At 36.5% G+C, this 14450-nt stretch overlaps 1 protein-coding gene across 4 annotated transcripts in view; it reads left to right on the top strand.

Annotated features, from left to right (window-relative positions):
- The window catches only part of WASHC3 (WASH complex subunit 3), a 58663-nt gene extending 44458 nt beyond the window's left edge, over positions 1–14205 (top strand). For 3 of the 4 annotated variants that reach the window (XM_003405295.3, XM_010599726.2, XM_023538891.2), the window contains 2 exons: positions 3428–3492; positions 13967–14205. In XM_003405295.3, the coding sequence (XP_003405343.1) occupies positions 3428–3492; positions 13967–14051 (150 nt within the window). In that variant the 3' untranslated portion in view covers positions 14052–14205. Of the gene's footprint in view, positions 1–3427; positions 3493–5994; positions 9715–13966 lie in introns of those variants that run through there. The other variant, XM_023538889.2, reaches the window with a different exon arrangement.
- The last annotated feature ends 245 nt before the right edge of the window (positions 14206–14450 follow it).

Genomic DNA, 14450 nt, shown 5'->3' on the forward strand with positions numbered 1-14450 from the left:
TCTTTGCTATATTTTAGGAAACTTTTCAACCACCCGATTCTCCTATCTTCTGTTTTCTAAGTTTTGTAACTTATTTGTATAACCTTTCCAACGACATCCTGTGGATTATGCTAAAGTCAAAATAAATCACATAGTTGAGTTTGCAGAAAGACCGTATACCATCAAACCATAGTTAATAGAAGTTGAGAGGTCTTTTTAAAGAAGTATGATGTTAACTCTGCTCTTTTTCCTTTTCTCCTTAGCACTTCAGTGTTTTTTAATATGTGCCAAGCCCCTAGCTTTCCCATTATCCTAAATAGTTGAATGGCATTTAATTTTCAAGTGAAATGCCCAACCTTTTCATTCAAGTAGTTAATTTTCTCCTCTGGTATTAAAATTAAATAAAATTATTAATTATTAAGCAAATTTTATTTTTAAACGTATTTAATACGCTCATGTCTTAGCCCAAGGTAATCTATTTTAAAAGTGGTACTAGTTTTATAATCTCGTGCTTACTTTATTCCAAACATGAGGGTTCTGTTCAGATTGGATGTGCCTAAGCAAGTAACTGCTTTTTTGTTCTTCATTTGTCCTTGAACTTAATACTTAACAAACTGCCAAAAATGTTATCTCCCACCTTCTTTGTCTTCCAAACCTACCGTATTTCACTTTTCAGAACACCTTAAAGATTGTCCCCATTGAAAAGTGTTGCTTTCAGGGGCATAATTTTGAGGAGAATTCTATTGTGGTGCTATTTATTTTCATCCATCCAATATTTAGGACCACCACCCATCGATGTCAGTTTGTTGTACTGTGGTGGCTTGAGTGTTGCTATGATACTGGAAGCTATGCCACCAGTATTTCAAATGCCAGCAGGGTCACCCATGGTGGACAGGTTTCACCAGAGCTTCCAGACTTAGGTAAGGAGAAACTCCTGGCGATCTACTTCTGAAAATTAGTCAATGAAAGCCCTGTGGATCACAACAGCATATTGTCTGGTACAGTGCTAGGGGATGAGTCTCCTAGGTTGGAAAGCACTCAAAATACACAGTGGCTGCAGTAATGGACTTGAGCATACCAGTGATGATGAAGATGGTGCAAGACCTGGCAACGTTTCTGTTGTACATGGCATCACCATGAGTCAGAGTCGACCTGACGGCAACTAACAACAGCAACATTTAGGATGCATTTAAGTATCCATTCTTATCTGAGTCTTACAGATTAAATTTTACTAATTTATAATACACGATGGTTATGGAGATAAATGTATAAATGGGCCTGTATGTGACAGCCTTGCTTTTATTGCCTCTCATGAAATAGATTCTTCTGAGTAACCTGTAAATTTGAAAGAAAGCCATTGCTTTCCCATCCTCCTTTAATGTAGCAAGCTGTAAGAGGACTTGCGTTTTTTTTCTCCTCCGTAGTCAAAATAGGAGATTATGATTGTAGGAAGCATCTCCTAACTCCTTCTATAACTGTCTTTCCTGGACAAATAAGAAAAAAAGGTAAATAGGAATTTAATTTTTAATAAGATTTTTATTTAATAAATAAAAATTATGGTTAATAATGATGTAAACTTAATTTGACATGATCAGCATTCTATGACAGATACATGGTCATTAACTTTGAAGACATTATATTGAATTTGTAATCCATTTGGCTCTCATATTTGTACATGTGCTTGCTTAGACTTAAACTCCGTTTTTTGGTGTTTTTTTTTTTTTGGTGAAATGTAAAATAAAATCAGCATTTTGGGGAAGGGAATATCTGGACATGTATATACTTATTCTTAAAAGAAATGCCTTTGAGCTTATACGTGATAGACTATTTAAAGATTTGTGTATATTTCTAAGTCTTCATGTTTTTCATTTTAAACAAACTCCTATCTTCAAGACTCAGCTCAGTTCTTCACTGGTCCTTAAGCCCAGCCTGCCTTTCCTCTGGTCTAACATTGCCCTTTGTGCAGGCCTCTATTAAGAATGTTGCCATTGTGTCATAATCATCTGTTTGCACGTCTGTTAAACTGTGCGCTCCCTGAAGGCAAGGGCCAATTATGTGTTTATTTTCTTAGCATAAATTGTTGTGCTGCCACGGTGATGTTAAAGATTGAGTTGTGGGATTTTGATGAATCAGAATTTTACTGCTAACCACAGTAAATGTACTGCTAACCACCCTATAAGATCCCTGAGGCCAGAAAACACAAGGAAAAATTGCAAAAGAAAGCAGAGAAAAATTAGCAGGGCTGGTGCCCAGAAATTTCAGGGAGGTGCTCTGAGAAACTGGACTGGAGCATCAGAGCTCCTAAGGGCCGCTTCTGTATCTTCAAGTTCAATACTGAATGTCACAACTGCTAGTGGCATGAGAGGACCAAAGGGAAGAGTATACAACAAAAAAAGAGAGGTGATTGGTCTTTGTCCCACGTGGGCCCCGGCTTATCTTACCCCTTCTGTCACATGGGATGAAGAGATATAACACACAGCGGCCCATACGTGCTTTTGAAGGTGATATGATCAGTGTCCCCAAATTTAACTGGTCAAATTTGTATTTCCTCAGTGTTGAGATGGTGAGAAGTGGGAGAGTTGACAAAGAGACTTGATTGCACCTTTTCCCCCTAGAGCTTTACAAGTGAGCTTTCAATGAATGTTCATTCATCAGATCCATTCCCTTCTCAAGAAAATATATATTTATTTCTGATGTATCCTTTTCTTCTATCTTGATGTTCTTAACCAGTACTTTGAAATTCACATGTTCTCAATGTTTTTGCAACTTGTACACTTCTAGAATTATTATTACTTAGTGTTTATATGGAAACCCTGGTGGCATAGTGGTTAAGTGCTACGGCTGCTAACCAAAGGGCCAGCAGTTCAAATCCGCCAGGCACTCCTTGGAAACTCTATGGGGCAGTTCTACCCTGTCCTATAGGGTCACTGTGAGTTGGAATTGACTCGATGGCACTGGGTTTTTTTGGTTTTTTTTTTAGTGTTTATATTGGTGTAGGGAAGATACATAGTGCCAAGAAGGTTCTTGAATTCTTTTTTACCCTTTATGCCTAATGTGTCCAAATAAAATTGGACCATATGCTTATTAAACATAGCTATTTAAAGAGTAGAAAGCCCTGAAATCTTTATAAAAAGATATCTTATTCATATTGTTATAAGTACTCATAGATGCCACTCAAGCACTTTAGTCTTTGAGTTACCAATGTTTTCATTGTTCTGGTGCCTTATGATTTTTTTTTTTTACTTATGCAGTGTTGCATATACCACTAATCCCATTAAGTCAGTGTAAAATGTGTACCTTATTATTCAAGTGCTGTACACGTATATAAAGACAAAATAAAAACTATTTTAAATAATGAGGCATCTAAAGGTCTTGTTTTGGGTCTTATACAGAGACGTATAAAGGAAGCATTTTTAATGATCTAATTATTATTGTGTCTTTTGCTTAGGGTGTTCCAGTGTTGGCAATAAGAAACAAAATGATATCTGAAGGACTAGACCCGGATCTTATTGAGTAAGTCATTCTTCTAATATAATATTACGGTCAAGATATTGAATTTATAAGTTATAAACAATATAAAGTTAACATGTAACTTTAAATACCCACACACATATGTTTCTATACAGTGTTTTATGGTTGAGGAAACCATCTTCCTAAATAATGTTGCTACTGTGTTTAAAAAAATCTGTTACTAAAACCAGCCATAGCACATTTTAGGTCATTGATGAATCTGGATGTTCAAAGGAGGTGGAATTTGATGACAGTTTTCGTGGCATGGGTGCAGTATTTATGAGAAGCAGGGTCATTTCTTAGTACTTCTGTTACCTACTAACTTTTCATTTAAGACGTTGTCGTTGTAGGTGCCATTGAGTCTGTTCTATCTCTGTTCAGCAGAATGAACTACTACCCACACTGCGCTATCCTCACAATTGTTGCTATGTTTGAGTCCATTCTTGAAGCCACTGTATCAGTCCATGCTGTTGAGAGCCTTCCTCTTTTTTGCTGACCCTCAACCTTACCAAACATGGTGTCCTTCTTCAGAGACTGGTCCGTCCTGATGACATGTTCAAAAGTCCATGAGATGAAGTCTCGCCATCCTTGCTTCTAAGGAGCATTCTCACTGTACTTCTTCCAAGACAGATTTGTTCATTCTTCTGGCAGACCATAGGATTATATTCAGTATTTTTCACCAACACCATAATTCAAAGGCATCAGTTCTTTGATTTTCCTTATTCATTGTCCAGCTTTCACATGTCTATGGGGTGATTGAAAATATCGTAGCTTGAGTCAGGCACACCTTAGTCCTCAATGTGACATCTCTGCTTTTTAAACACTATAAAAACCCTAGAATGTTGGAATTTGCTTCTGTCATGGTCTTGGTTGAGCCAGATTGATAAGTAAATAGGGTAAAGCTACTCTAGGTCCACATTAATAGTTATTACGAAAATAGATACTGGTTTGTATGAGTTTTATTAAATATTTCTTGAGGAATGCTAAAAAATTGTGGCTCAGAAATTTGACAATAATTCATTCCACCCAAGTAAACTTGGCTAAAATATATCGTCATAGTTCATCCAGGGTAAAATATATCTTAATGAATTCTTCAGAATTATTCTGTTTTGCAAGTATCTAGATACTTATAGTCTTTCCAGTTTGGGTTTTAGTTCATCCCAATGTATTTAGCTGTGTTGTCTGGGTAATCATACTCTACTAGCCGTATATTTTGGAATTTTTCTTGGTGCTCAACCTCTCAAGAAGAAGTGAGCATTCTGGAGTAAAATACCATCAGTCTTTTTCTTTTATATTCTAAAATATGAAATTTAAGAATTTTTTAGAACTCTGCAAGAACAGATTTCCAGCCTAACTCTACATTCGATATTTATCTAAGTATCAAACAGTTCAAGTACAATGGCATGGCTTGGTAGTTTGAAATAAAGAATCACCAGCATATTTGGCATTTGTTCTGGAAATTGTTTCTGATGCAGACATAAAAGCAGATGGATTGTGACATATATTTTAATGTGAATTGAACATATGGGTTTAATCCATTCTGGTACTCGTTGGAGTACATGTTATATTTAACATTGACCATCCTCATTTTAGCTTCTGGAAATACACAGTACACCTTCTATAATAACAGAGGGCTATAATGACCTTTAAAATGATGATCTTTCTCTCTAGAGAAAGTGTAATAAATGGAAAACTCACAGCCTTATAAGTGTCAGCATATGTTAGCTATCCAGTCCCTTTATCCATTACTGGCTTTATTTCATCCCCTGTTCAACCCAAACCTGCTTCATAATCCTTTACTTCAACCAACTACCCACACTAGCAACTTGGAAGCTGTCCTAATTTCTGCCCTCTTCCCCACCTTCCACTACGTCAGTCACTATTCCCTCATTTTTAATATTTCTCAAATCTGACCACATGCCTCCATATCCATTGCTGCTTAGCTGAGGCTTTCATCATTTCTCACCAGAATTATTATAGTAACCTCATGATTGATTTCCCTGTTCTCTTTCAATCCATCCATTAAAGCCTGAGAGGATCTGTTCATACTTCATTCTTGCATCACATCTTTCTCTGATTCTCAACTGCCTTCAGTATATAAGTGCTTTTATCAAGACCCAGTTTCTTTCTTTAGCTTCATCCCTTCCTACTCTTCCACACGTGTCTGTCATACAAACTACTTACAGTTCCGTGAACGGTTCATTCTTTTATTCCCTTTGGTGAATTTGAATGTTTTCTTTCCTCTGCATGCGTGGAACTCCCTTCCCACATTTTATTGGCCTGCCTAGTTTTTTATTCTTCAAGACTTCCCTTAGGTATCACCATCTTAGGAAGTCCATGGGTGATTACTAGGGAGGACCCCCACCACCCCTAATGCTCCTTGATGGGTCTCACTTAGCAAGTTTGAGGGTATGTCATTGTCTGTAAATGTTGGGAAGCATTCAGTTGCAAGGTGGTGCCAAGTTTTAGGGTAGAATTCCAGTAACAGTTAACATTGTCTTACAGAAAAGCTGCTCCTCAACCACAGCTTGGAGCCTGAATTCTGACCCATTACCTCATAAGTACAAGCCATTGGTCACCGGGGGCACTGGTTGGAGTCAGGGTGACTCACTGTAACCTATCACCACTACTAGCAAACCAGCTCTAACTACATTCAGCAAGATATGATAAGTAAAATCAATCGCCTTGTTAACAGAGGAATTCTGGCACTTTTGAAATCATGTTTAAAGTTATGGCGTCTCACTTTGGCAGAAAAGTATGATGATGGAAGAGAAGAAAATGTGCCATCTGAAGGAGGCACTAAGTATTTTACTTAGAGCCTTAGGTACCTCTTAAACCTCAGCGAAGAAGTTTCCGTAAAGATTATTCTGTTTTCTTTTTTAAAGTCTAAATGTACACATTCTTTTTATTAACCTTAGGTAGTAAGACAAACTCATACAACTCTTGGAAGAAATAGTTTAGATTTGTCTGCACTGAGCAAAGAGCAGAACTCAGGTTGATTTAGAAATAAATACTGATCAGAAAATACATTGTTATTTGATTGGCCTATCTGAAAATAAAATTTTAGAATTTAAGAGTACAAAATTTGAAACTAAGAAAACTTACGTGATAAGGTGGGAAAGAACCTAGAAATTTCCTAGAAAAATAATTATCAAAGAAGTTTAGAAAGTCTATAAAACTGAAGAAATGCCTGATAACTACCAAATAAATAGTATTTGTTTGATACTTCTAAGTGGTGGTTTAATTCTTTTAAAAAATCCAAGTTTTTAAAAGTAAGAATCATTTTTATATAATCAAGAATTAAGTCCTCGTTAGCTTATACAAAATAGGTTTCCATTGTCAATGAAATAAAAAGGTACGTGAAGGGACACTTTTGTGACCAGCAAACTCAAAGGAGTTTAAGGGAAAACAAAATGAAAATTTTTAATTTGTCTAAAGGTTAATCTGTTTTAATTTTGCTTTCAGCAATATAGACCAGGTAAATCATGCCTTATAAATTCATTCATTCAGTACCTAGATTTCCTTAACAGGGAAAAAAGTTTTCTTCTTGAATTCATGTTCCAGGACTCAAATTACTGTTACTAGCTAGTAATGACTGCTTTTACTGCTCTGGGACAAGTAGCCTCTGGACCTGCCAGTCAACAAGAGATTGGATTCAGGATAGTTAAGCTTCAGACTAAGGCAGACTTTGGAGATACTCTGCTTGCTTGGGTTCAGATTCTGCCCTGCCACCTTCTAGCTGTGTGACTCTGAATTAATTAGCTAACCTACTGTGTGCATCAGTTTTCCCATGCCTAAAATGAGAAATAGAAGAGTTCAACCCTCATAGAGCTGTTCAGATTAAGTAAGAAAATGATGTAAGCAATTAGCACAGCTCTGGACAAGCAGTAAATGTTCAATAAATGTTAGTTGTGATTTATGAATGTTTTAATGGAGGAATATTTAACAAGTTCTAAACAATGGATTTACCAAGCTTTTAAATCACAATTTGTTTATAATTCTGTGGTCGCCCATATACCATTGTGATTTCAACAAAGACATATTTAACGTGCACAAAATATCCTTTTAAATTATATTCTGTATTCTTAAATTGAAAATCTGTATTTTCAGCTTCATAGTAAAGAACAGACTTCTGACGTTGAAATTCAGCTGGTCACAATCTTAGTGGGAGGGTGCGGTTTGCAGCACATTGATTTAGCTGAAGAAGGCATGTCATTGAGTTCAAAGTACTGTTCAGGCTTTTGAACAGAACCAGCCCAAATGACATTTGTCCTGGAGGTATGTACCAAAAGATATTTATACCCTTCTCCCAAGCTGTGCAGTGATCACTCTTGTGGTTGCCAGAAATAAAAGTAAGCACCTCAGCCTACTTATCTCTGAGACGAGACTCCTCTTTATTAGGGTTGACCAAAACGATAGTGGAAAGCAGGAAAACTTTATTGACTGTAACTTAAAACATGTACAGAGGATTTTCCTGCACTCTAAGGAAATTCCTTATCTACTAGTCATATATATTTGTCTACCTCCCAATACACAACGACATAATAGATTAAGGGTTGGTTTCTGGCTGGTTGAAGATAGAGTAGACCTCAATCCCCCAACTGGAAAATTCGCAGTTATTATTGGCCCCATTTTTTTAGTTCTTGCTGACCTGGGTTCCCATTCAATGTAACTCCCAGTCCTCAACCACTAGCTGGCAAACCTTGTCTATAAATTACTGTACAGGTAAAAACAATGCCAAAAATTGTGATTGGAAAACTGTGATTGGGAACCTTGACCACAAGAGAGAGAGAATACAAATATCAAAGAGGTGGTGTTAAAAAAGCAGTTATGGTCTCCCAATGGCTAGCAGCGAAGAGATAGCAGAACTTCTGGGAAACAGAGGCTCCCAAGTTCAATGGCAGATGCCAGTCTTTCCTAGGATAGATTGGTTTCTCTTTCTTTATGATATTAGGCATTAAATTATTTCCCTGGTTGCAAGAGTTCACTTACCAAGACAGGAACAGGATATACCCATCTTGATAGGCATTCAGAAGAGAAAAAGCCAAAGCATCTATAGTTTAAGTGTAATGATAAATTAGCTACTATAATACCCAAACCAAACCAGTTGTAAAATTGCTTTTGATTAATAGCAACCCCAGGTGTGTCAGAGTAGAACTGTGCTCCATAGGGTTTTCAGTGGCTGATTTTTTTGGAAGTAGATTGCCAGGCCTTTCTTCCAAGGCACCTTTGGGTGGACTTGAACCACCAACCTTTCTGTTAGCAGCCAAGCTCATTAACTGTTTATACCACCCAGGGACTCAGCTACTATAATTTCAAGGTTGAAATTGTTATATTTATAACTTCCCTAGAGATCCTTATGTAGTTAATACAGTCTGTGTTCAGAAATCGTAGTGTTTTGCTCTTTCCTTAACACCTGTCGCCATCACGTAGAGCTGACAAAACACCACTAATTGACAAAAATGATGTCATGTGATACTTGTCTTCTTTCCCCAAATCTGCTTTCTAATGTTTGTAAATGTGTGTACTACTTACAGATATATTAAGATATTAATATTATATTAATATTCACATATTAAGATATTAATTCAACCCTAATATACCTAAGGAAACCCCAGTGGCATAGTGGTTAAGAGCTAGGGCTGCTAAACAAAAGGTTGGCAGTTCGAATCTACCAGGCGCTCCTTGGGAGCCCCATGGGGCAGTTCTACTCTGTCCTATAGGGCTGCTATGAGTCGGAATCGACTCGACAGCAGTGGGTTAATATACCTAATGAAGTAAATGTACTTCTTCCGTTTCATTTTTACAGTTTTACTATTTTAAAATATAAATTAATAACCTTAGTATATGTTCTAGTTGACACTGAAAGTGATTTGAATGATGAACACAGCACCCTCTCCACCATCCCCCGCTCAGCAATATTTTTACTAACAAAGTTTTTGGTACTTCATCTGTTTTAAATTGAACTGTTTTAAGTTTAAAACAGATGAAAAATGTTTTTAAACTATTTACCTACATAAATAAATGTTTTTCTGAAGAATGTTTATATGGTTTTTGGATCCTTAAAATGGCTAAGGGTTTAAGCACAAATATAAATCTCCATTTAATGAAAAACTAAAGCAATAATATTTGTATTTTGGGACTCTTTTGTTGTTCCAGATCACAGAGACCAACTCAGACTAGCTTAAGCAAAAAAAAAAAAAAAACAACTTATTAACTCATATAGCTGAGAAGTCTAAGTAGGGTAAGACCTGGGGGTTCCATGTCATCAGGGCTGGCTGGCTGGTGCTCTACTTCCCTTTCTCCCTACCACCTCACTTCACTCTTCCCTTTCTCCCTACCACCTCACTTCACCTTTACTTCCTTCTTGTAATAATCTAAGTCTCTCTTCCTGTTGCTAGGCTTCTTCTCTAAAGCTAGGGAATGTAGCCTCCAGCAATTAAAGGCTTTAATATTGCCTATTTTGCAACCCCCAAGTGAAAGAGATCTCCATAATCCACAGCTCATCTCTAGGGAAACATTCTGAATTGCCTTGCTTGGGTTATATGCCTTCCTTTGAATGGATCTCTCTCTCCAGGGGAAGAGATCCCAGTGATTGTCCAGGCCAGGATCATGTGGCTGCAGCAAGGAAGCGGGTAGGGAAGGAGTGAGGGCCACAGGGATTATGGTTGACAACTTTACTTGATCCACATAAAATGGGAGAAGGATGTGTCTGCCAGAAATATCATATGCCCACAGCATCTGGTATGCTAAAAAGTACTAATTTGTGTATACTTAGTCCTTCTTCTGTTCCTTTCTAAGAGGTTTTCAGTAGCAACCTTTTCAAACTTATTTCCATGAAAAAATCTTAAAAGGTTTATATGTAGGAACAAATAAGAGCACTCTGATCATAACATAAAAAGGCAAATTTCTGTTTCCCCAGAGAGTAAATATCCAGGTTGGAAATGATGGTATTGTTGTGAGTTTTAGTATTACCATTAACATTTGTGTCAGGGGGTGGCACAGTAGTTAGAGATTTCCAGCCTTGGAAACCCTGTGGGGCAGTCCTGCTCTGCCCTGTAGGGTAGCTATGAGTTGCAATCAGCTTGATGGCAGTGGATTTAAGGCTTTATAACTTATAAGATGCTTTTCTATATATTACCTCATTTGACCCTCATGGTTTCTTAAAGTTTTTCTCTTTTTAATATCCTAAGACAACTAGTGTGTATTTTTTTCTATTGTTCACATAGTGATTCCAATTCAAATAGCATAGAATTTATTTTAAAATGAATGAGGACAGACAATAAGAAGTGTTGGCAAAGATTTGTGGAAATTGGTATACCCTGCTCTTGGGAATGTAAAATGGTGCAGCCAGGTAGAAGACTGTTTGGCAGTTTCTCAAAAGATTAAACATAGAATTACCACATGATCCAGCAATTCCACTCCTTAATATATACCTAAGCAAATTGAAAGCATACGTTCCCAGGCAAACTTGTACATAAATGTTCATAGAAGCATTATTTGTAACTGCCAAAAAGTGGAAACAATCAAAATGTTCATCAAGAGATGAATGGATAAACAAAATGTGGTATGGATATACAGTGGGATATTATTCAGCTATAAAAAAGAATGAAGTACTGATACATGATACAACATGGATGAGCCTTGAGAATATATGCTAAGTGAAAGAAGCCAAACACAAAGGTTACATTTGTATGAAATGTCCAGATAGGTAAATCATAACCACAGAAAGTAGATTAGTGGTTGCCAGGGGCTGGGGGTAGTGAGAAATGGAGAGTGACTGCTAATGGATACAGGGTTTCTGTTGGGCTTGATAAAAATGTTCTAATATTAGATCATGGTGATGGCTGTACAACTTTATGAATATACTAAAAATCACTGAATTGTACACTTTAAAATGGTTAATTTTATGGTATATGGGCTGTATCTCATTTAAAATAAATAAATGAAAGGAGCTCCAAGCTTAGTTGTGCTATTTCAATGAAAACAATTTCATAGAACTTCCCACCTACCCCTTGTTGCTCCTGACAGTTGGTCTAAACTCATCTACTGTTACACCCTAACGAATATCTTACACTCCAGCTACCAAATGACTTATAATTCCCAAAAGCAGCATGCCACACCATTCACATTTTTTTCTTTACCCTGAATATTCTCATCCTCACTTAATCCCACCTCTTCTTTTCCTGGTAAGCTTGTATTCATATCTCAAAACCCTTCACAAGTATCTTCACCTATCTGGAGTCTTCTCTAATCAACCCTAGTAGAGTTGATTCCTCTTTCTTATCATACCAGCATAGTATATATCACATTGTATGACAATAATTTCTTTGCAATTGTGTTTTCTCCACTAAAATATCAGCTGTTACTAGCTGAACTACTTGTTATCCATCTCTATATCCCCAATAGCTAACACAGTTCCTAGCAAATAGTAGGTGCATGATGGTGATAAGATTTACTTAGTGTTTACCATATGCCGGCTATTACTCAAGAAATTTTGCATTTATTAATTCATTTAATCATCATGACAGTCCAGTTAGTTGAGCACAAAGTGATTACCTAACTTTCTCAAGGTTATTCAATGAGTAGGTGCCAAGGCTTGGATATGAACCCAAGCAGTATGACTCCAGAGTCTGTGTTCTTAACCATAGTGCTATACAGTATCACATATATCAATAAATGGTTAAACACATAAATTAATGAACTTTATAATTTTAATTTGTTTTAAACCTAAGCTGTTTTTACCCTTTTCTTAACTAGGATGGCTTTTTGGGAGTTGTGTCCATTAGATTTGTTTGGGTTGCCATAGATACTAATGTAATGTTGATGGTGATATTCAAATAATTCCCTCTGGTAATTTTTTCCTTTTTCTTAAGATGGATACAGTAAGAAATCAACTATATAGCAAAGCAAAATTTACTGAGGAAAATGTGCTAGGTATTTATGCCTACTACTTCTGGGGTTATTGCTTCTACAAAGACCTGTGAAGACTATGGTCCCATGTTAGTATTTTGGGCAGATGGAGTATGAGTCAAAACCTAGAAACCACTCATGCTGTACTCAGTTTTAAAATTTACTGTTTTGGGTCCCTATAGTTTCCTCATAGGTATAATCTAAAATTGTACAGCAGAGAATTGGGTTTATATTTGAAAGCTAGAGAGCAATGCCAGCATTTCTTCCTTTTTTTGTCACATGTCAAATATGATATAAAAAATATAAACCAGTCATTGCTTAAGGGGCACAAAGTTTCTGTTAAGGGTGATGGGAAAATTTGGAAACTGATAGTAGTGATCATTGCACAGCATAGTGAACATAGCTCACATCACTGAATTGTACACTTAAGAAATGTTGAGATGGGAAATGCTTTGTTATATATATTTTTACCACAGTAAATATATATATATAAAAGCCAAAAATAAGCCATAGTTTTAATAACTCAAAGTAAATGGTAGACTGTGTATTTTCTTATTTTAAGTAATGGTAATTTGTATTTATGGCAAAAAAGAAGTTTTATTTGTTGAGTGCCCTAAATCTTTAATAACGTTCAAGGAGCCTAGGGGAGAAAAAATCTGGTAGTTTTTAATTATTAAGACATGGCAACTATAATGTCTCCTTTTCCTCTTAGCTTCCCCAAAAGCATATTTTCCTTGCTTAATTCAGCTTTCTTGGAAAGAGTAAATAGAGGCCGAGTGTGTTACTGTATTGATTAAACATTTACTGGCACAAACTCTATTAGGCCCATCTAATTGACTATTTTAATGACATTAAAATTTCATTTTGGTTTATTAGAGCACCTTCACGTAAAGTTGTAGTTTCACCATTCTCATACCTCCTTGTTGTGCCTGGGAATCTTGGAGCAGTATTTTTACCAACTCAGTTGTGTAGTCCTCATACTTTTTCCTTATCATTCTCTAAAGATAAAACATGTAAGTGAAAACAATCAGTGAACATTAAGAACCTGCTTTGACCTGACACACTCCTTCCCCTCAAAATTTCTGTATTGCCTTTGGTTCTTAATAGCCATTCTTGAGCTCCCTGTCTCTTCTGAATTTCTCCCTGCAGCTTTCCTAAACATCAAAGTTTTCCTTTTCTTTCCATTTCTAGCTTTCCTTTCTCTGTACCTCATCTGCCCTTGGAGGCTGCAGGGTTTTAGCACTTGTCATGCCAGCCTCTACACATCACATCTCTGTCTGTAGTTAGGTCTCCATGGTAACAAGCAGCAGAAAGTGCTGAAGTAGCACAGTATGCAGGAACTGGCAAGAGAAAACAGTGTCTTGGCCTCTGCACTTAATCCCCATGACGCTGAAGAAGCCAGAGAGAACGATGCCGTGGTGGAGAGCGGGAGACTCCCTCAGTTACGGACGGCAGACTTGGCTGATTTATTAGCAGCGATATTCTAAGATGAACTTAATTTACAGTTAGTAAGTGCTTTTTTCAACTGGAAAACTTTAAAATTTTTTTCCTTCTTCTCTTTCAGGCGACCAGATGCTCCAGTGCCTGATGGTGAAGGTGAAAAAAATGCAGAAGAAAGTTCAGATAGTGAATCTTCTTTTAGTGACTAAGCTTAATTTTGATAAGAATTTCATATACGTGTGTACGTGTACATTTACATTCTATAAGAGAGAGAACCTAAACTCAAACTCTTAGTCATAAAAACATCAAATGACCACATACCCACCACCGCTTTTTCTCTAAAAATAAAATGTTTATAACCTGGCAGTATGTCTTATTACCAAAATAAAGAGCCCTAAGCTGAAAAATAAAATAACCTAAGTACAATTAATGTTACAAAGACTGAGATGAAATATTTCAGGGATACAACGAGCATTGAAAATGAAGTCAGTTTACTTTGAGTTTAGTAAACTTTTGATCACTAAACTCAAAGTAAACTGACTTCATTTTTAATGCTCGTTGTATCCCAGAAATATCCCTGAAATAAGTAAACTTTTGATCACTCAGTC

The sequence above is a fragment of the Loxodonta africana genome, chromosome 4, assembly GCF_030014295.1.
Source record: "Loxodonta africana isolate mLoxAfr1 chromosome 4, mLoxAfr1.hap2, whole genome shotgun sequence".
In the NCBI taxonomy this organism is placed as follows: domain Eukaryota; kingdom Metazoa; phylum Chordata; class Mammalia; order Proboscidea; family Elephantidae; genus Loxodonta; species Loxodonta africana.